Raw genomic sequence first — 24,447 nt, forward strand, 5'->3', positions numbered from 1 at the left:
GAGACAGACTAGAACTCTGCTCCCCTCTGCTTCTCTTCCTGCCAACTCCATCTTCTTAACTTTATCCTCCAAAGAGGTGGAATGGAAAGTTCCCTCTGCATTGTGAATTGGAACAAGGAGGTCCTCACAATAGCCCAGCCTCATTTGTGATCATAGACATTTTATTATCTCTGTCTGGGTCCTTCCATTTTGTCCATTTGTAAAAGGAATAGTTTGTAGGAGATGGATGCCATATAAGGTCCCACACTCCTCTAAATCTATGATCCTTTGATCTGGTGCGGCTCTTTTGTCTCTGATGTTTTAGAGTTCTAGTATGTACAATCTCAGAACCAAGCTCACTTTGCTCTGTCCTCCTGGTTTTCTTGACTTGATATTAGAATATGACCCTGCCACAGCACTTTTGCCCAATCCTTATCTGTCTACTTAATACATTCAGTCATTTTTTTCAGTCATGTCTGACACTTCATGACCCCATTTGGGGTTTTCTTAGCAAAGATGTGGAAGCATTTCCTTCTCCAGCTCATTTGACAGATGAGGAAAGTGAGGCAAACAGGGTTAAATGACTTGTCCAGGGTCACACAGCTAATGTCTGAGACCAGATTTGAATGCATGAAGATGAGTTTTCCTGACTCCAGGCTTGGCATTGTATCTACTGTACCACCCAGCTGCCCAGCCCAAACCCACAGAAACTCCTGATCACCATATCCATGGATACCAAAGTTTAGATTGATCTCAGCAATAGCCAGGTTTGTCTCAATGTCTTTTGCTATACAAGTTATTCTCCACACAACTCACCAATGCTTTTAGGAGATAATGCCCAAAGTATCTCTATAAAGAAGGATGCTGTAGCCACAAACCAACTTCCTATCCATGTAGCCTGGTGAAGACTCCTTACAAGACTGGGTTGTTGGAGGTGGATTAAGAGTATAGTTTATGCACAGAGAGGAAGTTACTCTACAGCACTGTGTTTGCTAATAGCACAGAGATATATAGCTGAGTCTCCCACACTCAGAGAACTGATGTCAAGGTAATAAAGTTTCATGTTTGACCGGCGGTCTTTGAATTTGTCAGAGGTGTCCTTTTGATTGCTATCACTTGAGACCTCAAAGGAATAGAAAAGTTGCTTTGGCTCCTGGCCTATTTTCTGTTGGTACCAGTACATGTTATCATAATTCTGGTCCTGGTCACATCTCAGTGCCACATCTTGTCCTGTGCTTCTGACCAGGTATCTTGGGCTCTGGAGAACAATCCCTTCTGTCAGGCCTGTGAGGGGAGGAGAGGGAAGTTGGGAGGCTAAGTTCAGCAAAGCAACTGACATTGCAGCCAAAAGAGAAAGGGTCCAAACTCAGACCAGCCCTGGTCGTCTGGGCTGACCACTCACCTGCTCCCAGGAGGCAAATGGCCACACAGCTGAGAAGTCTGGTTTCCATGGTGGCATCAGAGAAGGAGTGAGGCATTTTTGAAGTACGGGGCTCTGGTTGGTTGGGGTGGAGCCTCTGTGAGACTTGGGCTCTAGGGTCCCTCCTGCACATTAGCTCTGTGTGTGCCTATGCGTAAGCTGATCCTGAGAAAAATCAATTCACCACTTGTGCTTTCAGGAAACTTTTGCAATGCCATAAGTTGCAATCTGCATTATTCAAGAAAGTCCCCAAAGGTATCTCCTTACATCAACAAAAAGGATAGGCCTAGTTTTTAAAGTATGGATTATTATTATTATTATTCCACAAATATTTGTTTAGCATTTACTATGTGTCCATACTATTAAATATGTTGTCTGTATGATGCTAACAATTAAGATATGTAATGGAATCTAAGCGTTGGCCAGTCCTCTTTTAAATTGCTCATGTTGGAATCCACAGTGAACAAGGCTTGAAATCTGACTAGAAGGAGTTTGGTAAGTGGAGAAATTTTCACAAGGTTGATTGCTGTGGGCAGCTAGTGGGCACAGTGGATAAGGTACCAGCCCTGGATTCAGGACGACCTGAGATCAAAAGTGGCCTCAGACACTTGACACTTACTAGCTGTGTGACCCTGGGCAAGTCACTTAACCCTCATCACCCTGAAAAAAAAAGGCTGAATGCTTTAAAAGGTCACCGTAGCAGTAAAGAACTCGTTTAGTGGGGTTGAAGGAAAGTTGGAAGGTCAGGATGCTATGATCAGATAGGGTGGTGAAGGGACAGAGTTGGAATGTTGGAAATAAAGCAGTGCCCTGTAACATAGGCCAGTGTAGGATGTTCTTGAAGTACACCTGAGGTGAAGTAGAGATGAAGTTCTATAAAATTAACAAAATAAGCAACTCAAGGAGTGATGAGATTGGGTCATCAGATGGGTTACCAATGACAAAATTGGAGCCAGTGAGGATGTTGGTAGGGGACAGGATGTAGAGGAAGAATATGAACCTGGTATTAAAGTCATCCAGGAAGATAAAACAAGGGTCAGTCTCAGGAGGGGACAATGGATTCAGTCATTTTAGGAGAAGATACAGAGAAAGAGTTTAGGATTAACAAGGGAGAGAATCCAGAACATGCATTGGGATATCACAAGGAGGCCCATTCCCTGTCCTTTTTCATAAAGTCAAGGGGAGAGGGAGAAGGGAGAACTTCTAACATAATAGCCAAAGATGTGATGACTTCCTCATAGCACCAGATTTCATTTATATCAAGGAAGTCACAGTAGAAAGAAAATAAGAGAAATTTAATCAAGATATAGAGCAATTTGCACACAAAATGTAAAGAAACCAAAACTGTAGTATTCCACAAAGAAAGAAGCACTAAGAAAAAGATGAAGGCATCACAGGAAGCACAGGTGTGGGATGGGAATGGGTGAAAGGACATTTGTAATAGTTCAGAGACAAGGAGTCAATATGAAAATTATGCTTTAAATGGTGGGATTGGATCAGTGGGTTTTGTTTGGAAGCACTGGCATAGGAGACAGAACAGAGGCATTTGTGAGAAAAATTGTGGAATGAAGAGTATATTGAAACTGAAGAGACCCTTTCGAAATATCAGCAAAAATCTGAAAAACCCAAACTGGACTTACCAATTCAACTCAAGTCAATAAACATTTATTTAGTGCCTACTATGTGCCAGAAACTATGCTAAGTACTAGAGATACAAATAAGGAAAAAGTGGAGCTTATAATCTGATGGGGAAAACAAGACATAAAAAGAATCCTAAAGAGAAAGAGGGCATTAGGTGGTACCTGGTGTAACGAAGGTCTTTCATTACTTGCCTAAGTTTTCATAATCACCAGCAATGCTTTATAGATTCTGTTGGCTACCTAGAAATCCAGTCTTCGGTATCTTTGTCTGGTTTAAAAAAATAATACTGCAAGTAGATCTCTGTCCCACCCCCATGCCCCAACCTGACCAAAGCCACTAGATGACTTCAATGACTCAGCACCATCCCTCCTCTGATCCTCTCTTCCCATTCAGTTGTCCTCTCTTTGACCTATGAATGTTCCTGAAGTATCCACTGAGTGAATCACTACCCTCCCTTTTAGTATTTCCATTAATCCTTTCTGCCTCTCCTACTCAGATCCACAGAACTCCATGATTTAGTATTGTTTGGTGACTCAATCCTGAGCCCACATTAGTCCTAGCTAGCATGCTCATGCCAGTTGCATTGAGGGTTAGTGCCCATTCTATCTGCCCCCCCAATTGAACATGTGCAGCCATATAAATACCCTGGAAATGGCCCATAAAACCATATATAAGGTCCCAAAAAGTTGAGGTTGTTTGTTGGGGATACAGAAGGTTTGTACCAAGACAAGGGGTGAATATGCATTGCTCTGGCACTGCTGCAGGAACAGAACTATGTAGCTGAGCCCCCAAACTTGGGGATATGATGTTAAGGTAACAGAGGGAAACACTTGGTTGACTGGCATGGAAGGTATCAGGAGTGTTGTTTCTTCAAGTTGTAAATATATATATTTTTGTTTTATGTTGGGCAATGAGGGTTAAGTGACTTTCCCAGGGTCACACAGCTAGTAAGTGTCATATGTCTGAGGCTCGATTTGAACTCAGGTCATCCTGAATCCAGAGCCACTGCTTTATCCACTGCACCCACTAGCTGCCCTGAAATTTTGTATAATAAAAGATTATCATTGGTTTTTACCCTATTTCCTGTTGATAGCAGTACATATTGTCTTCTTTCTGATCCTGGTCACATCTCAATAGCACAGGCTGCCTGGCTGCTGTAACCAGATATTTGGGTGTTTGAGTAACTTTACAATCTGTGAAAACTGTGATGGAAGGAGACAGAAGCTAAAAGATCAGCAGTAAACCATGGGGAAAAGCTTTTGAACTGGGTACTGGCAAATGAAGGTCATGTATCTTTGCTGATTAGTTAAAACTTCCCTAGTCTGAGGAGTCAAACAACCACATAGCAGAAAGGCCTGGTGCCCGTGGTGGGATCAGGGTTGCAATTGGGGCATACCTGAGTGGGTAATGTTCAGTCATTTGGAATTTCAGGGATGAAGCTTGGGGCACTGGGAATCTCTTTTGCCCATTGGATGGTATCTACCTGTGATGTCACTGGGTTTCTTAGTCACCCCTTCACAAACTCCAGCCACCTGGCTGCTGGATATTTGGAAATGTACTAGGTGTCCCTCCTCTTTCTTGTGTCATTCTCATCATTGACTTTTACATAGCAGCAGGGAGCTAAACTGGTCTTTAGAGCATCTGCCACATAGGAAGAGCTCAATTAAATAATTGTTGACTGATTGGTTAGTCAATGAACAAACATCATTTAAGTACCTATATGTCAGGCATTGTGTTAATCACTGTGGGAACAAAAAGAGGCAAAAGACCTCTGCTGTCAAGGAGCTCAAAGTGGAAAGGGAGAGAATACATGCAAAGGAAGACATACAAACCATCTCTATACAAGGTGAATAGGAAATAATTAGGAGAGGGAAGTCACTATAACCAAGAGCAATTAGGAAAGATTTCCTGAAAAAGATGAGATTTTATTTAGTAATTACAGGCATCCAAATTTGGACAGAGTTGTGTTCAGTATGAGAAAGGTCCCATTCCTAAATACCTAATGGGGTTAGTCTATCTGCCTGCATCATGACCCATGGATATGTCTGCTTGGTTTGACATGACCTGTGTCTTGTTTCAAGCATCTTTGTTCATCTTCTCTACTGAACACAAGATTTTCTGAACTCAACATTTTATCTAGGATTGCTTAGTAGTTCATCATACACCATATTAGTCCCATCTAGAATGTACTCAAACAGACTTTCCCTTATCATGTACTTTATCAATCAGGATTCTATATAGATTCCATGGAAACTCTTGTCATCATTGACTGAAGTTTAGGGCTGCTTGCAGGGACAAGTCACCAAGGTTACACCCTAACACCAGATATGCATGTTTCCCCCTTCACTATCCAAAGCCTTTCTCCTTGGTCTTTCTCAGAATCCTCTGGATTCTAGGGGCAAATGGGACTCTACTATCTCTATTTAGGCTAGTTCTATCATGACTCAGCTCATTCCCCTTCCCAACATTCACTTTATCCCACTGAGTCATTTGTTGTTCTCTTGCATACTCCTTCAGGTTTGGGTGGGCAGGGGGCAGCAATTATGGGAGTGGTGCTTGTCCTTTGTGTTGATTGTATTTATTTCCCTTATCCCTTGAATTGACTAGAGTTCCTAAGACTTGATTTAGCCTTTAAAGGGCTCTATTTTTTCCTTTGTGTCAAGACTCCCCACCCAACCTAATCTCCCTATCCCACCTCAGACTGTCTCCCCTAGGAGATATTTCCACACTCCTCTACATTTTAGTGGAACCACAGAGCCCCCTAGTGGTCAATGGAGCAGAGTCACCAAGCACTAGTGTTTCCTGTTTTGTCCTGGCTATATCTCCAGGGTCAGAACACTTGTGGTCAGCACTGTGACTTGCCTGCATGCTTTTCAGCCATTCTTTGCTTCCTGCCTGTCTGGGCTAAGCCTCAGATGCCTTGTTCGTTTTGCCTGATTCTCCCATCAAACTCCCCACATCGCCCCTCCCACAGTCACCTCTTTCTCAGCTGCTCACCTTCTACCCTCCTCCATACCCCAAATTCCCCCCAACATTCTCCTTTTATGATCTTAAAACTTCTCTTCACCATTTTCTTTCCCTCCCATTGATAAGAAGGGGCACACATAGGCCTTTCAGGACTCAGTAAAACGAGAAACTGTCACTGAAATGTATCCCAAGTCAGTTGTGGAGGGTAAGACTCTCACAGACAGCCCAACACAGCCCAGCCTCCCAGGCCAGCAGAGTCATTGTCTTGAAGAGGGCAAAGAGGGCAGCTTCTCAGAAAGTTATAGATAAGCTACACCCCTCCCCACCCTCAACCCTCACCCCATCCCCATGGCCCTCAGGGGAAGTATACTTTGGATGGTGGGATGATTCGTGAATCTGTGGAAAGAAGCTTTAATCCAAAATCTCCAGGTGACATGTAGACTACATTTTCTGTTAACTGTCCCTTCCTATATTTAGAGGCATCAAGTCTGATTTCTGCCCCTCGTCCTTAAACTACACTGTTAAATTAGGCATAGACCAACATCTTACACCTTATACTAAAATAAGGTCAAAATGGATACATGATTTAGACATAAGAGGTGATACGATAGGTAAATTAGGAGAGAAAGGAATAGTGTACCTATCAGATCTTTGGAAAGGAAAACAGTTTTTGACCAAACAAGAGATAGAGTATATTATAAAATGCAAAATGGATGATTTTGATTATATTAAATTAAAAAATTTTTGTACAAACAGAAGCAATGCATCCAAAATTGGAAGGGAGGCAGAAAGCTGGGAAACAATTTTTGAGGCCAGTGCTTCTGATAAAGGCCTCATCTCTAAAATATATAGGGAATTAAATCAAATTTATAAGAATCCAAGTCATTCCCCAATTGAGAAATGGTCAAAGGATATGAACAGGCAGTTTTCTGGTGAAGAAACCAAAGCTATCTATTCCCATATGAAAAAATGCTCTAAATCTCTAATGATTAGAGAGATGCAAATTAAAACAACTCTGAGGTACCACCTGACACCTATCAGATTGGCTAAAATGACAAAAAAGGAAGATAATAAATGTTGGAGAGGCTGTGGGAAAATTGGAACACTAATGCATTGTTGGTGGAGCTGTGAGCTGATCCAACCATTCTGGAGAGCAATTTGGAATTATGCCCAAAGGGTGATAAAGCTGTGCATACCCTTTGACCCAGCAATCCCACTTTTAGGTCTTTTGCCCAAAGAAATCATGGAAGGGGGAAAGGGACCCACATGTACAAAAATATTTATAGCTGCTCTTTACGTGGTAGCAAGGAATTGGAATTTGAGGGGGTGCCCATCAATTGGGGAATGGCTGGACAAGTTGTGGTATATGAATACAATGGAATACTATTGTGCTGTAAGAAATGATGAGCAGGAAGAGTTCAGAGAAACCTGGAGGGTCTTATGTGAGCTGATGATGAGTGAGATGAGCAGAACCAGAAGAACATTGTACACAGTATCATCAACATTGAGTGTTGACCTACTGTGATGGACTATATTCTTCTCACCAATGCAATGGTACAGAAGAGTTCCAGGGAACTCATGATAGAGGAGGATCTCCAAATCCAAGAAAAAAAAAAGAAAGAAAGAACTGTGGAGTATAGATGCTGATTGAACCATATTATTTCTTTTGTTTTGGGTGCTGTTGGTTTTTTTTTTCTTTCTATTTTGAGGTTTTGCATCACTGCTCTGATTCTTTCTCTTGTAACAGGATTAATGCAGAAATAGGATTAATGTTATTATGTGTATATATATGTGTGTGTATATATATATATCTATATGTATATGTATAGAGATATATAGATATAACCTATATCAGATTACCTGCTGTCTAGGGGAGGGGGGAGGGAGGAGTGGGAGGGAGAAAAATCTGAAATTGTAAAGCTTGTATAAACAAAAGTCGAGAACTATCTTTACATGTAATGGAAAAAATAAAATACCTCATACATTAAAAAAAAATAAATCAATAAAAAAAAACTACACTGTTAGCAACTAGTGGAAGAGTGAACAGAGTGTTCAACAGTGCATCACCAAGACCTGAATTCAAATATAGCTCCAGCCCCTTGACCCTAGGCGAATTTTTTACCCTCTGTATCAGTTTCCTTTACTACAAAATGGGGATAACAAGAGCACCTACATGCCAGGGTACAAATACAAAATAAATGTGTACAAAGCAAATTGGTAGAGGAAATAAAGGGGGCAAACTACATATGAAGCAAAGAAGAATTCCATCTCGTAGCTTACTGTTTTCACTTACTGCTTTCACTAAATAATAGGTGCTAAACAGGTTTGCTCTTCAGAAGGAAGAACAAGCCTCCAAAATTCAATGCTCCCAAACAAAACTCCAGTTTTCCCATGTTATGAGCCTGAAAATCAAAATACTAATGGATACATATTTATGTAAAAGGTTTAGAAAGTCCTGTGCTTTCCATTATCCCTTAATTCTCTCAGAGTAAGGATGTTCTTGGCTCACATAAGCTTGATGATTCTGGATAGATTTCTACTTCTCAATCTTAACCTCTTCCCATCAGAGGAATGTCATAAAGAGCTTCCCTGACCTGGAAGTCTTACATTGCCCAGAGTTGCTAGATGGGTTTCCTCAGCAACTCTCAACAGTGAACCCTAGACTGCTCTCTATCTGCCATGGGAAACATCACCTAAGGAATTATATCCAGACTCTATGTTTGGAAGAGCTTAAGGAGAAGTGTTTGACAAAGTAAACTGTGGTCTAGGTTACAATATGCAATGTTAGAAGGTGGGAGAGGAAGCATTACATACTGGGGAGATTCCAGAGCTCAGATACTTAGTAACTGTGTAAACAATGGAAAAGTCCCCTTAACTTTCTAAGCCTCAAGTTTTTGAAAGACTGTAAAGTGTAATAGACAGAACAGTGGAAAAGGAATAAGGAAGGCCTGGGTTGAAATCCTATATTAGTTGTGTTGCAATGATGTGCTGATACCTGTTTAATGATTAGAGTACAAAGGCATCATAGGGGAACATGAAAGAATCACAGGGATAGAAATTTAATTCTGGTAACACAGTTAGAGCTGTATGGATTAGTCCTATGACCAAGGCATAAATCTCTTTCTTGTATGTTTGAAAAAATACTGTGGGTTGAGTAAAATTTTTAGATATTTTGGGAGAAGAAAAGTTATCCCAAATTCCTTTGGGCTCCTGCTTTTTGTTGTCTGATGTCATTTCCTTCTCCTTTCAGGCTCCAGACTACAGTTCTTCCCCATCCCTCATTTAGCACATGCCCCAGAATAAAGAACTCTCCTAGTCATAATTGTGGTTTGCCTTCCTTTACAGTCTTATTCAGATGAGTGTGAGAGAGGAGAAGGAAACGTTTTTGCTTTGGTATGTGATCCAAGTTCCTCACTGTGTCACTGGCACTGCAGAAATAGAAGCTACTGTCACTGGGATTTATACTAGTCACTGTGAAAATGGAGGACTTTGAACCCTGTGGACTGATGGGGAACTTAGTTGAATCAAAGCCCTTCTCATAATCTGGGGGAGAGTCTGGATTGGAAATGGCGATCAGTACCAAGCTCTGTTCTGGAAGCTGTTGATACCACATAGTGACTGGAACATTGAAGTCGATCAGATGACATTGAATCTGTACTTAATCTCTACTCCTCCATATCCCATGGTGTTGCTTTTTTCAGAGGAAAGCTCCAAGCCCAAAGCCTGGTAAAGAAGATGTCAATGAGCACCATTGGTCTGAATTCAAACAAATCCATAAGTAAAACCTTCAGCATTCTCCTTCCACCCTTCATTCCTCAATCCTCTCCCATCACCACATTGCCCCCTAAGAAACCAGAATCATGATTTACACTTAGCTTGAGGAGCATTTTCCTCATCAGAACCTTCCTATACTTTTCCTTTTCTCCTGGCTAGAAGGTATAGTCCTCTCATGAACCCCTCACATATTCTAGAAGACATGGGACTTCTTGCCTATCATCCTCATCATTTTCCTACCAGGTCTTCAAGTTCTGTGTACTCACTGGGCCCAAGAAGCAACAACAGTCTCAGCATGCCTATTATTTGTTCTCTATTGTTCTCTTGGTTTCTTTAAAGAAGAGATTTGCCCCTCCTCTTCATCTAGCAATCTCGTGCATATCTACAAAATCATAGGGAGATTCCAGTCTGCCCTCTGGTGGAGCACTACAAGAAGTGAGAGGCCCTCTCCAAGGTCATTATTCTCATTTGGTAATTAAGACAGTGAATGTGAGATTGTCAGGCTTCATCTTCTCCTTTTAGGGAAGAGGTAGTTGAAACCCTGGGCCATCACCAAGTCCTCTTGACTTTTGTCTTGCCACAGGACTCTGATAACTCAGGAGAAGAGAATGAGGCTGGTGACTTTCTACAGTTCTGTCTCACTTAAATCCAATCCATTTGCAGGATATGGCATCATCCTCATGATTTCATTGGTGCTCTTTTTTTTTTTTAATTAATAAAGTATTTTATTTTTTTCCCGTTATATGTAAAGATAGTTCTCGACTTTTGTTTATACAAGCTTTCCAATTTCAGATTTTTCTCCCTCCCTCCTGTTAAGGGGTAAAATTCTAGCTAGTCTGTCTAAAATATCTAATGAGTGGTCGCCAATAAATTATAAGCTTTAGCAAGAGTTAGACTTTTAAGCATTTATTAAGGAGAATAAGAATTTTGGTAAAGAGAGAGAAAGGCCTAGATTCCTATCTATTAAAGGGAGAGCACATTTCTAATTCCGCTCTCCACCAGAGTCCAAAGGACAGAGAGCCCGAGACTGAGCGCCAGTCTCTTCCTTCCTCCTCCCACTAGCCCGCGTCACTTCCTGACTCCTGGTCTTGCCCTCAAAGACCTTCCCTTCATGGGCAGAACTCTTCTACAGTAAGTATCCAGCAGGTGGCATTATTCCAATCGTTACAGTCCCCCCTGTTGTTCCTCAAGAAACAAAATGTTTCCTTGACGGAACAGTAAAAAGAATATAATAACTATTGCTAACTAATAATATGTGAACAACAATATAGAAAAGGAAGAGAGGAAAGTTTTGTCCAGAGGGGCGATTTTTTTTTTGTCCTCATGAACCGACGCTTTGACATTAGTCTTGCAAAGGGAGGGCCTCTGCAGAGAATACATGTTACAGATGGTGTATATTATAACAGAAAGAGAAAAAAAACAACAAAAACAACAAATCAAAACTGTTCATTTAAAGTCTCTGAAAGTCTTTTCTTAGATGTCCTCTAGGTGTAGTCGTGGAATGGAAGTCTTTTCAGGGGTTGATGTGTGGATGCTGGTAATCAGCCAGGAAAACTTCCTACAAAATTGAGCTTAACACAACTTTAAAATAGCTTTGTCAATAATCAAATCAAACAATGAAAGTTCTCAAAAACATGTCTAAGGGAATTCAGAATCTTAGTTGTTACACATGAAACATAAAATAAAACAAAAATTGAAACATTCTTTAAAATTATAATATTACTATAGTCCCCCTTTATGGAGGGTAATTGAGAAGACAATTGCTGCGATATTAATTATTAAAAATAATTTTTATCTTTGTTTCATCACTTTTTGCATCATCTGCCTAATTATCCTCATGCCATTATGAGAAATTAAAAAATCTAATATAATTGGTAACAGGTGTCAAGGCCAAATTCAACACTGTATTTATCATAACACCTGAGATAATTATGGGGGTTACCATAAAAGAACAGAGAAATGATGGGATATGAGCATTCCCACACTTGAGCAATATGTACTACCCATACAGTATGCCAGGCTTAAAATAGGTGGATGGAATATATGTCCATGCCACCGAACATATTGGAAGAAACTGAGTCAGACTTAATCAGATGCATGGGATTGAGATGTCCATGGCATCAGGCATATAGGAGGGAGCATAGAAGCCAGGTGTAGAAGTGAGATGGGTGGGATGAATACTTCCAGCCATCTGTACAATATTGTGGGGAAAAAGAGAATAAAATATTAAACCAAGAGAATCCAACCTCAACATTTGTCAAAAGCCATTCCCTCGGCCCTACCTTGACTTCATGCATGTCTCCCCTCATGTGACAGTTCAGTGTCTGCTCTTGCATGTATTCCTCTTGTGATTGGATGGCATCTTGGCCAACTGGCATCTGATAACTCAGAATAAAGGCAATTAATGTCTTAAATGATAAGTTCCCATAATCCAAGTCTCATATGGATTTAAAATTGAGGATAATAAATGATTGCAAAAAATGTGAATACATCTTGACTCAAAATATAATATATAATTATGCAACAATTTCAAATAATACCCTTTTTTTTTACTTAGTATACAATTACTTTTGTGAAAAATCAGAACATACTTAAATACAAGTTAAAGCACAACAGAATCTCAAAGAACTTTTTTTTTTTGAAAATAGAAAACTTTTACAAATGTTCCCCTCTTTTTTTTGGGGGGGGGGGAATATGCTTATCAAAAATAATACTTCTAGAATCAATTTACACTTGCCATGGCAACCAATTTGCCAGGGAAATGCTTTAAAGAGTTTGATCAAATAATCAGTTGAGAAAAAATAACAAAAACAAACAACTCAGAATATGGGAGCACAATACTCCTAGAATTAACGTTGTATAATAAAATCAAAACCATCTTGCAATGTTTCAAAATTAGATAGACAAATGAATAGAAGAAAATACACATGGAACAATAAAAGACAATGAAATTCAAACTAAGGAAGTCTAAATGAATATGAACTTAATATTAATAAGAGTATTACAAAATATAAACTTGATCGCATGACTATAAAAAGCTTTTACAAATATTCTCCTTGTTTTAAAAACTAAATATAAAACACAATCTCAAAAGCATGAAAATCTCTATGAAACTAAACCCATACCATTAATTTCAAAATGTATATGTAATAGCATAGAAATCCTATGTAACCTCTGAACTGATATTAATACTCTGAGTGAATTCAGAACACCTTTGATTCCGATATCTAAAATCCCCAATACTCATATCAATACCTTGCTGCTTACTTCTACATTTCTGTAAAATATATACCCTTCCATGGCAAAAGAGGCAGAGTCTTGAACTATGTTGATTGTCATTCTTATTCAGCTTAAGTTTTTCTTCTTTAACCCCTCTATATTGTCTGTCGGGCTTTTCACCATACAAATGCTTTATAAGATTACTAATTAAAGACAAAAGCAGGTTAGCAAAATTATGAACAAAACGAGTATATCTGGAATTTAAAGGGTTTTCTAAGGTTGTCTCAGAAGCACAGCCAGGCTGGGGAAGGGCTGAGCCTGAAGCTGCAAATGTAGTTAGAGAAAGTTGAGCATGCGCATCAGTTCTCTGGACTTCCCAGGCAGGGGAAGCAATGGGCTTGGCCATGGGAGGAGTAGAGGGTGGGGTCTGGAGAGGAGGGGAGGGACCAGCACAATTTGAATCACACTTGATTTTGAACTCAGGCCTGGATTCCTCTTCCCCCACCTTGCCTCCAGGTGCTAGGGGATTAAAAGCTTCTAGAGGGTGGGTCATTGCCTCCAGGCATGCAAAATTAAAGCAACAATTAGTGTTAGAACTGGGAAAAGCTGCAGGAATCTCTTCAGGTTTCTCTGAAAAAGCATGGTTGGGAGAGGGAGAGATATTTCCTTGTGTGAGTAAGTTGCTGGCTCTTTTAACAAAAATAAAAAGAAAAATAGAAAATCCACAAAAACAAAGCATTAACATGATCTTATCTCCCATTTGTCTGGTTAAACAGACTAAAATCAAAAATAGGATAATTAGGGAGTTTAAAAGGTCCATTCGAAAAAATTTAAAGGAAAACACAGCCAGTACACCAGTACTTAGCAGTTTAAAGGGTAGGGGAAATTTCTTACCCAACCGGAAGATCAGAAGTGAGGTTCAGCTTTCCTCTTCGTGGTCAGCCATCTGTTAAGGAGTAAAATTCTAGCTAGTCTGTCTAAAATATCTAATGAGTGGTCGCCAATAAATTATAAGCTTTAGCAAGAGTTAGACTTTTAAGCATTTATTAAGGAGAATAAGAATTTTGGTAAAGAGAGAGAAAGGCCTAGATTCCTATCTATTAAAGGGAGAGCACATTTCTAGCTCCGCTCTCCACCAGAGTCCAAAGGACAGAGAGCCCGAGACTGAACGCCAGTCTCTTCCTTCCTCCTCCCACAAGCCCGCGTCACTTCCTGACTCCTGGTCTTGCCCTCAAAGACCTTCCCTTCATGGGCAGAACTCTTCTACAGTAAGTATCCAGCAGGTGGCGTTATTCCAATCGTTACACTCCTCTCCATCCCCCCTCCCCTACACCACAGGTAATCTGATATAGGTTATCTATATATATAATATTAAACATATTTCTGCATTAGTCATGTTATAAGAGAAAAATCAGAGCAATGATGAAAAACCTCAAAATAGAAAAACATCAGCACCAAAAACAAAATAAATAGTATGGTTCAATAAGCATCTATACTCCACAGTTCTTTTTTTTCCCCTGGATTTGGAGATCCTCTTCTATCATGAGTTCCCTGGAACTCTACTCTACCATTGTACTGGTGAGAAGAATATAGTCCATCACAGTAGATCAACACTCAATGTTGATGATACTGTGTACAGTCTTCTTCTGGTTCTGCTCATCTCAGTCATCATCAGCCCACGCAAGACCCTCCAAGTTTATCTGAACTCCTCCTGCTCATCGTTTCTTACAGCACAATAGTATTCCATTGTATTCATATGCCACAACTTTCCCAGCCGTTCCCCAATTGATGGGCATCCCCTCAATTTCCAATTCCTTGCCACCACGTAAAGAGCAGCTATAAATATTTTTGTACATGTGGGTCCCTTTCCCCTTTCCATGATTTCTTTGGGAAAAAGACCCAAAAGTGATATTCCTGGGTCAACGGGTATGCACAGCTTTATCACCCTTTGGGCATAATTCCAAATTGCTCTCCAGAATGGTTGGATCAGTTCACAGCTCCACCAACAATGCACTAGTGTTACAATTTTCCCACAGCTTCTCCAACATTTATTATTTTACTTTTTTGTAATTTTAGCCAATCTGATAGGTGTCAGGTGGTACCTCAGAGTTGTTTTAATTTGCATCTTTCTAATCATTAGAGATTTAGAGCATTTTTTCATATGGGAATAGATAGCTTTGGTTTCTTCATCAGAAAACTGCCTATTCATATCCTTTGACTAATTCTCAATAGGAGAATGACTTGGATTCTTATAAATTTGATTTAGTTCCCCATATATTTTAGAGATGAGGCCTTTATCAGAAGTACTGGCCATAAAAATTGTTTCCCAGCTTTCTGCCTCCCTTCTAATTTTGGATGCATTGCTTCTGTTTATACAAAATTTTTTTAATTTAATGTAATCAAAATCATCCATTTTGCATATTATAATATACTCTATCTCTTGTTTGGTCAAAAACTGTTTTCCTTTCCAAAGATCTGATAGGTAGACTATTCCTTTCTCTCCTAACTTACCTATGGTATCACCTCTTATGTCTAAATCATGTATCCATTTTGACCTTATTTTAGTATAAGATGTAAGATGTTGGTCTATGCCTAATTTCTGCCATACTATCTTCCAGTTTTCCCAGCAGTTTTTGTCAAATACTGAGTTCCTATCCCAGAAGCTGGAGTCTTTGGGTTTATCAAACACTACATTACTAGTGTCATTTACTACTGTGTTTCCTGTGCCTAGCCTATTCTGTTGATCCTCCATTCTATTTCTTAGCCAGTACCAGATAGTTTTGATGACTGCCTCTTTATAGTAAAGATCCAGGTTTGATACTACTAACCCACCTTCCTGTGAATTTTTTTTCATTATTTCCCTGGATATTCTTGATTTTTTGTTTTTCCAGATGAATTTTGTTATTTTTTAAGCTCTATAAAATAATTTTTAGGTAGTCTGATTGGCATGGCACTAAATAAGTAAATTAATTTAGGTAGTATTGTCATTTTTACTATATTAGCTCTGCCTATCCATGAGCAATTGATATCTTTCCAATTATTTAGATCTGATTTGATTTGTGTGAAGAGTCTTTGGTAGTTGTGCTCATAGAGTTCCTGGGTTTGTCTTGGCAAGTAGACTCCCAAGTATTTTATATTATCTACCATTACTTTAAATGGAATTTCTCTTTCTATCTCTTGCTGCTGGACTTTGTTGGTCATGTATAGAAATGCTGATGATTTATGTGGATTTATTTTATATCCTGCTACTTTGCTAAAGTTGTTCATTGTTTCAAGTAATTTTTTAATTGATTCTCGAGGATTCTTTAAGTATACCATCATATCATCTGCAAAGAGTGATAGTTTTGTTTCCTCCTTGCCTATTCTAATTCCTTTAATTCCTTTTTCTTCTCTGATTGCTAAAGCTAACATTTCTAGTACAATATTAAATGATAGGGGTGATAATGGACATCCCTGTTTCATCCCTGATCTTATTGGGAAGGCCTCTAATTTATCTCCATTGCATATAATACTTGCTGATGGTTTTAGGTAGATACTGTTTATTATTTTAAGGAAAGCTCCACCTATTCCTAAACTCTCTAGTGTTTTTATTAGGAATGGGTGCTGTATTTTGTCAAAAGCTTTCTCTGCATCTATTGAGATAATCATATGATTTTGGTTAGTTTTCTTATTGATGTGGTTAATTATGTTAATAGTTTTCCTAATGTTGAACCAGCCCTGCATTCCTGGTATAAATCCCACCTGGTCATAGTGTATTATCCTTGTGATCACTTGCTGCAATCTCCTTGCTAATATCTTATTTAAGATTTTAGCATCAACATCCATCAGGGAAATTGGTCTATAATTTTCGTTCTCTGTTTTTGCTTTGCCTGGTTTTGGTATCACCACCATATTTGTGTCATAAAATGAATTTGGTAGAACTCCTTCACCTATTTTTCCAAATAATTTGTATAATATTGGAATTGATTGTTCTTTAAATGTTTGGTAAAATTCATTTGTAAACCCATCGGGCCCTGGGGCTTTTTTCTTAGGGAGTTCATTAATGGCTTGTTCAATGTCTTTTTCTAATATGGGTTTATTTAAGGATTTTATTTCCTCTTCAGTTAACCTGGGCAGTTTGTATTTTTCATAATTTTCTTTTGTTGCTTTCATTTCTCTCAATTGATTTTTAAAATCCTTTTTGAGCTCCTCCCAGAAGGTTTTTGTTCTTGAGACCAATTCATCTTCCCTCTTCAGGCCTCACATGCAGGCAATTTGGGAGTATTGTCCTCATCTGAATTTGTGTTTGCCTCTTCCCTGTCAAGACAGAAACTCTCAATGGTGAGAGTTCTTTTTTGTTTTTTACTCATAATGCAGCTTATTTTATTTTTTATTTTTTTAGAGTTGAGGTCTCCTCCGGGGGCACCAGGGTCCCTGTTTCAAGCTTCTTATGCTGGGATATAGGGGCTGTGTCACCACCCTGAACTTCCTGTCAGAGTGCACTGGGATCAGTGGAATTTGCCCTGGGCTTCCTGTCTGAGCTCGCTGGGATCAGTAGGCCTTCTGGCTCCTGTCCTGTGGGTATGCCCTCTCTGCTGGTGTAGGTGGGTTTCGCCACTATTCTGCTATGACACCAGATTGTTGTGCCAGGATCCAAGGGCCTCAGTTGCTTGGCTGTCTCACACAGCTTCCTGCTGACTTGCCCCACCCTTTCCTGCAAGCTGTGCTGCAGTGAGCTGAGCCTCCCTTTTGCCTGAGTGAGACCAAACTTTCCTGAAGTCTTCTAAATTATCTCTGGTTTGAATACTGTGTCTCTCTGTCTCTTTGCAGTTTCTGTAGTTTCAGAATCCGTTTAGAGGCTTGATTTAATGTTCTTTTTGAGGGAACAGAAGGAGAGCTCACACAATTTGCTGGCTACTCTCTGCCATCCTGGCTCTGCCCCTTAATCTCAACCTATTCTAACCTGAGAATAAATGCTGACACCATTGTTGGAAGAAAAGGAAGATGCTTGAAAGCTTTTCTCCAGGGGTTTCTTTTCATTTATATGGCTAGAAGCCTAATAGAAAAGGCAGCTAGTGCCCTGTTGGGTAGAATTCTGGGTTCAGAGTCAGAAAGACTCATCTTCCTGAGTTCAAATCTGGCCTGAGAGAAATTATTTTCTATTATATTAATAACTCATTATTGATTAGCATCCAACTTTTTTATTGGTTTATTTAAGGTCCAGCCCCTGTTTTTTTTGTTTGTTTGTTTGTTTTGTTTTGTTTTGTTTTGTTTTTTAGTGAGGCAATTGGGGTTAAGTGACTTGCCCAGGGTCACACAGCTAGTAAGTGTTAAGTGTCTGAGGCCGGATTTGAACTCAGGTACTCCTGACTCCAGGGCCGGTGCTCTATCCACTGCGCCATCTAGCTGCCCCCAGCCCCTGTTTAAGTTCAGCAAGTCTCTGAAAGGCATGACTGATTGGGGGCAGCTAGGTCACACAGTAGGTAAAGCATTGGCCCTGGATTCAGGAGGATTTCAGTTCATATCTGGGCTCAGACACTTGACACTTACTAGCTTTGTGACCCAGGGAAAGTCACTTAACCCTCATTACATCACACACACACACACACACACACACACACACACACACACACACACAAATAAGACATGACTGATTAATGAAATATCCCTAACTTGGAGGGAATATATCTCTCAATCTTAGGCCAGACCCCACCTAACTAGGAGATGTTCTGTTTAGAGTGTAAATAGAATACAGTCTAGGTGAGGTCTTATCCCAAGGAAATGAACCCCTGTCCTTGTAACCCTCCATTAGAATTTAGGGTGTTCCATCTTATTGAAGGAGAAAACCAATCAGAGTAGTCTGGGTGGAAATGTATACTGCTGTCCAGATTGCTGGAGGAAGCTGAGTCTCATGATCAAGTCATATTCTCAGCAGGAGGAGCTCTAGACACCTAGCCCACTTCCTCATTAAAGTCCATCAATTAGGGTTGACTTTCACTTACCATGGGCATCCCTTTTTACAAAGATTTGAAGCATTATGTGTCTAACTTGGGAATCTTTGGTTTTCCTAGAGAAACCACTGATCATCAATTTATTGATTATTAGCTACCAGATTAATACACTAATTGCCAATTACCCAGAAACTCTCTCTCTCAGATTTTTCAATAGTCACATGCTTCAAACACTTACTAGTTATGTGACCCTGAGCAAGTCACTTAACCCTGTTTCTTCAGTTTCCTTGTCTATAAAATGAACTGGAGGAGGAACTGGCTAAACATATCAGTATCTTTGCCAACAAAACCTAAATGCCATTACAAAGACTCAGGTAAGACTGAACAACAACCCTAACAGAAGTCTTCATTACCCCTTGCCTGGGCAATGATAACAGCCTTCAAATTGTTCTGCCTTTACCCATGCTCTACCTTTGTAAACCAATCCTCCAAGTAAATACAAAAATAATTTTGCAACATAAGGCCTTACATGTCATTCACCTGTTCTCTTATCCTTGGGGATTCTTGATTACCTAGAGAATAAAATACAAACTTCCCAACTTAGAATGGAAAGGCTTTGATTCTGCCTCCACCTTCTCTTCTCAAAGCCAGTTAGCCTGGGATCCTATCTCCTGCCTCATACTTTGGTCCAGCCTGTCCCTTTTGTATTTTTAGAATATCTTTTTACTTCTTGGGATTCTTAGCTTCCTTCAAGATTCGGATCAGTTGCAATCTTCTATAGGACACCTTCCCTGATTCCCCTTCTCCTCCCTCAAATATTCTTGCACTTTACCATATGTTTATATACTCCTAGTGTTGTAGGATGAAAGTGCAGGGAACACATCATGGCAACCTCATTTAGGAACACAAGGTTCATATGGCCACAGTAAGTATCGATCTAGGGAAACTTACACCTCTGATGCTGCACAGCTTCCATATTCAAAATTTATTACATTTTCCAGTAAAGCCACTGGATAAATTATGTTTTTGGTATCCCTGTTGATGCTGGTCTCTGCTACCATCTGCTCTTCCTTATCTACAATTCCCAATTTTTCTCTGTAAGAAAAGGGTCTGACAGCCCTGTAGCTTGATAGCCTCAGCTATGATGTGTACATTTTTTATGTCTTGAGCCTATGACAAGAATACTAAGAACTCAAGGACCTAGTTATCTCAAGGAACCCTTAGACACTGTACTCTACTCAGCCACTGTACTAGATGGAGGCAGGAGGACAATCAGGAGAACCAGGTGTGATCATCACTGATTCTATCAGTCTCAGCTGGCATGTTTACACCAAGCCTGTCATTTGTTTCATTGTTTATGAATTACATATTCAGTAACTTTAACAATTATTTAATTTTAGGAGATGGCATTTAATATTTAGCAAAATGTGAGTATGTCGTATTGGAAGAGGATTTTATTCCAAATTATTAAATAAATGTTATCTTATCAACTGGTAGGGTTTCTGTACTTAGTTACTTGAAAGATAATTGAAACATAAGTTGAAATTTTATTAATTAATTGGGAGTTATACAGAGATAACCCAGAATGCCCTAGAGCTCATGATGATAAGATTAAATGTAAAAATGTATCAAGTAACAAGCAAAGGGCTGGCATGCAAATGAGTGTGTTGTACACAAGATTCCACAATTCTTGCTACACTTGAAATGTTCAGTACCTATGTTTCGCTGCACACAATTTCTCCAATCGTCGACAACACAAATCCATCAGCATCCATCCCCCTGTGCCTCTCAGACCTCTTGATTTCCCTTTACATCCTCTATGGTCAAAGAGGTTAACTCTCCATTTATTTGCTCAATACCACTAATTTTTTCTCTTAGCTCTCCAAGACCCATTCCATATCTTGAACTCCAGGAGCATTTGGAAGCTCAGTATCTTCTGTCTTCTTCTCGTTCCTGGGAAGAGATTCTAAGGAAAACTAGGAATCCCAGATCTTTGGTCCTCTTTTTTTCTGAGATAATGAAGATTTTCTATTTTTTTCCCCAAGAAAGTACCTGTTTGCCCCTGGTGGATTTTTATGATGACTTCCCCTAAGATTTCCACTCACTAGTACTAGCTATTCCAACATAGTAACTATCATAGAATGAGAATTTACCTAAGAGGAAAGGATTCTGAAGATCACAATCCTCATTTTCGAGAAGAGGAAATGAATCCCCTGAGAGGCTAAATGAGGTGCCACCATGGGCAGAAGAGGGAAGGCCTTTTTCCTCTCATATACTCCTCTGGCAGCCTAGTGAAACCTATGAATATTCATCAGAATAAGGAGGTTTTTAGAAAAATCTTAATTGAACGAAAATGCAAATTTCAGTTAGAGGTTTCTGAAAATAAAAATGTACTTACTTTTCCCATCAAAGTTCACAGACTCTATGAAATGCATGTGTGTACGTATATATTTATAAATGTGTATATATATACATATATATATACACACATGTGTCCAAAAGCACAGCATGAGAGAATTAGTTGAAATCTAATTGTGCTATCTTTCTAATATTTGCTAGATTTACCTGTAGAGTTACATGAACCATAATTCTTCATCTCAAACTCTGATGCTGGATAAAGAGCAGACCCATTTTAGAACCAAAGAGAAAATATAGACTTCCTGGAAAATCATGGAATATAGGTCCTGATTTGAGAATAAACTGTACTAAGGGTGAAGGCAGAGATATCCAGAAATGAGGTAGCCTTGAGTAAGACAGTTGTCCATAGTGGGATAAAAAAAACATGTCCTCTCTAGTTACTCCAGGTTCCTGGAATTGACTAAGCCTAGGGTTTCAGCATAGGGCGCTAATGACTCTCTGATTGCAAGATTGAATCCAGTGTAAAATTTCTCCTGTCATTGGTACAATCTGGGTCTAAAATATTGTCCCTCACTGACTCTATATTCTCAGAACATTATGTTCACCCAAGCTACAGGAGCCAATCACTTTGCCTCTTTCTGCTGTCTCTCTGGAATACAGAGACTAATTATGAAATCATAGATTTTTGGTATGGAAAGGACATTTGAGGTCATCTGATCCAACCTTCATCATTTTACAGTTGACTCAGAGAAATAAGGGACCTGACCAAGTCCACATAAGAAATCAGTGGCAAAAATAGCATTTGAATTCAGTTCCTTTGAGTCCAAAGCTAGTATTCTTTCATTGTACCAGAATGACTCTCTTACCAACAATCTGTCATTAAATGCACATGGTACCTTAAGTGATTGCTGAGGGTCACATAGTCAGCAGTTGTGGGATTGCACACTAGATCTTCTTGCCTCCAAGAATAAAGCTCTGCATGTATAGGCTAGGTTTGACTTTTTAAAAAAATAAATCTTAACTATTAAAAAATAAATCTGAAAAAAAGAACAAAAAAATAAAAGAACAAAACGAAAACAAAATCTTATTGACTCTCTTCTGCTGTGGGTGACTGTTACATATGTCACTGATGTTGATGTGTTCTGATGTCTCTAGTTTCTTTTCCTCTGTACAGCAGAGATAACAAGGATAGATTTTAATCTGAATAGTTTGAAGGATTCACATGTGTAAGATCACAGGTTTGCTGGAATATCGGGCAAAGATGAAGAAATGACAAGAACTTATTGTTATTCCACAAAATTTCTTTACTCATCCATGTGCTGTGGATTCTGGGGTTGTTTTCTGTGACCAGTGCTTTCCTTAACCTCTGTGTCTCCTCATGTGATACTCCACCTCAAGAGTTCTTAACCCTGTCTGTGTATGTGTTTGTGAGTGTGTGTGTATGTGTGTCTGTATGAGAGAACAAGAGACAGCAAGAGAGATAGAGACAGAGAGAAAGACAGAGAGAAAAACAGACCCCTCTGGTAGTCTGGTGAAGCCTATGGGCCCCGTCTCAAATCAATGTTTTTAAATGGAGAAAACAAAATATATCAGGTTACAAAGAAAACCTGATTATGCTGAAATAGAGTTGCCAAAATATGTTTTAAAATCAAACCAAGGTCCCTACTCCATGTTACAAGCTGCTGTATTAGCTGTTTCCTGTGTGGGGTGGCTGGAGGTTTATGCACAGAAAGGAGAAGTCTTTGCCACACTGTGGTTGCACTGCTAGCACAGAAATAGATGCCTGAGAGCCCAGGCTCCGTGGGCTGGATTGACAGCTCACATGGCTTGTTTTTGAGACATTTAGCTGAGAATGGAGGGTTGGGCATCTCTGAGTTATCCATGTTATTGCTGACCTGTAAATCCATCAAAAATTTGATCTCCTTTTCTAAGAGTTGTTGATACCAATAAACCCAAGTATGTCCTTCGATTGGGTTACATCTAAATGTCACATTCTCTCCTTTCCTTGTGACCAGGAATCTTGGAATCTGGGTAACTCCAGCATCCATAAGGCCTGTGGAGAAAGAAAAAAGAGTGAGAGGCTGAACGGGGTCAGGCAGTGCGCAAGGGGGACTGTGGAACAGAGAAAGTTTTCAGCCAGGACACGAAAAGTTAGGAGTAAGGATTTCCCATCTGCACCCAGAATTTACCTGCTCCCAGAAGAATAATGGCCACATAGCAAAGAAAACGCATATTCATGATGGAGTCACAGCATAATAGGGCTAAACCACCTTGCCACCTGTTTGTTGTTTTGGAATCTTCCCTCTCCTTTTTGAGCTGCCTAGATCTGAGCTACAACTCTGCCCAGAGACGCCCAGCCTAAGGGTTACTTTCTTACATAGGACAGGAACACCTCATATGAACAGGAAGGAAACCCCCTTTCCAAAGTCAGCAACTGAGTTGCTTAGTGGCCAAGAGGTTCTCACATTTGCATTGGATAACAGGCTAAAAGTGAGAGCAATACTTTACTACACTGTCCAAAGCATTCTTTCTATTTCAAATGAATACACACACATACACATACACACACACACAAATGGATACGCCTAATCAATTCATTATCTGGACTATATACATAGATACATATGTGTGTATATACATATACATACACACTATACATATCTATAGACACAGGTATGTATAAATATGCACATATACACTCAAGAATATATAAACATACATATACCTTTCTGTCATCTGGAAATTGTATATAGGTGTGTATAAATTTCCAGACTATATATGATATATAAAATTATATATGTATACATATGTGTATATCCAAATAATTATATTAATATAATTCTATTATTTTGTGTATACTTGTTTATTTCCATATTTATATTTTTCTACTATATTTTATTATAAATTATATATTTATGTGTATTGTGTTCATACACGAATATATGCACGTGTACATGTGCATGTCCACATGTGTACATGTGCATGATGCACACATGTGTGTATATATGCATATGTGTACAAACACATACATGTGTGTGTGTTTGTGTGTAGATTTTTTTTCTGTCCAGATGACAGAAATCTGTGTAAGCTAATAAAGAAGTAAAACGAAAATCATTTCTTTCACACGGTGGAGCACTAGGGCAATAGAATGGAATTTAA

At 39.3% G+C, this 24,447-nt stretch overlaps 1 gene segment (V, D, J or C); it reads right to left on the reverse strand.

Annotated features, from left to right (window-relative positions):
* Positions 1-9,643: 9,643 nt before the first annotated feature.
* Positions 9,644-23,613, reverse strand: LOC122728776. The segment is given in 3 exon segments: positions 9,644-9,730; positions 22,965-23,341; positions 23,478-23,613. Coding segments are annotated over 3 exon segments (513 nt in total).
* Between the last annotated feature and the right edge of the window lie 834 nt (positions 23,614-24,447).

Source organism: Dromiciops gliroides, chromosome 5 (genome assembly GCF_019393635.1).
Source record: "Dromiciops gliroides isolate mDroGli1 chromosome 5, mDroGli1.pri, whole genome shotgun sequence".
Lineage (NCBI taxonomy): Eukaryota > Metazoa > Chordata > Mammalia > Microbiotheria > Microbiotheriidae > Dromiciops > Dromiciops gliroides.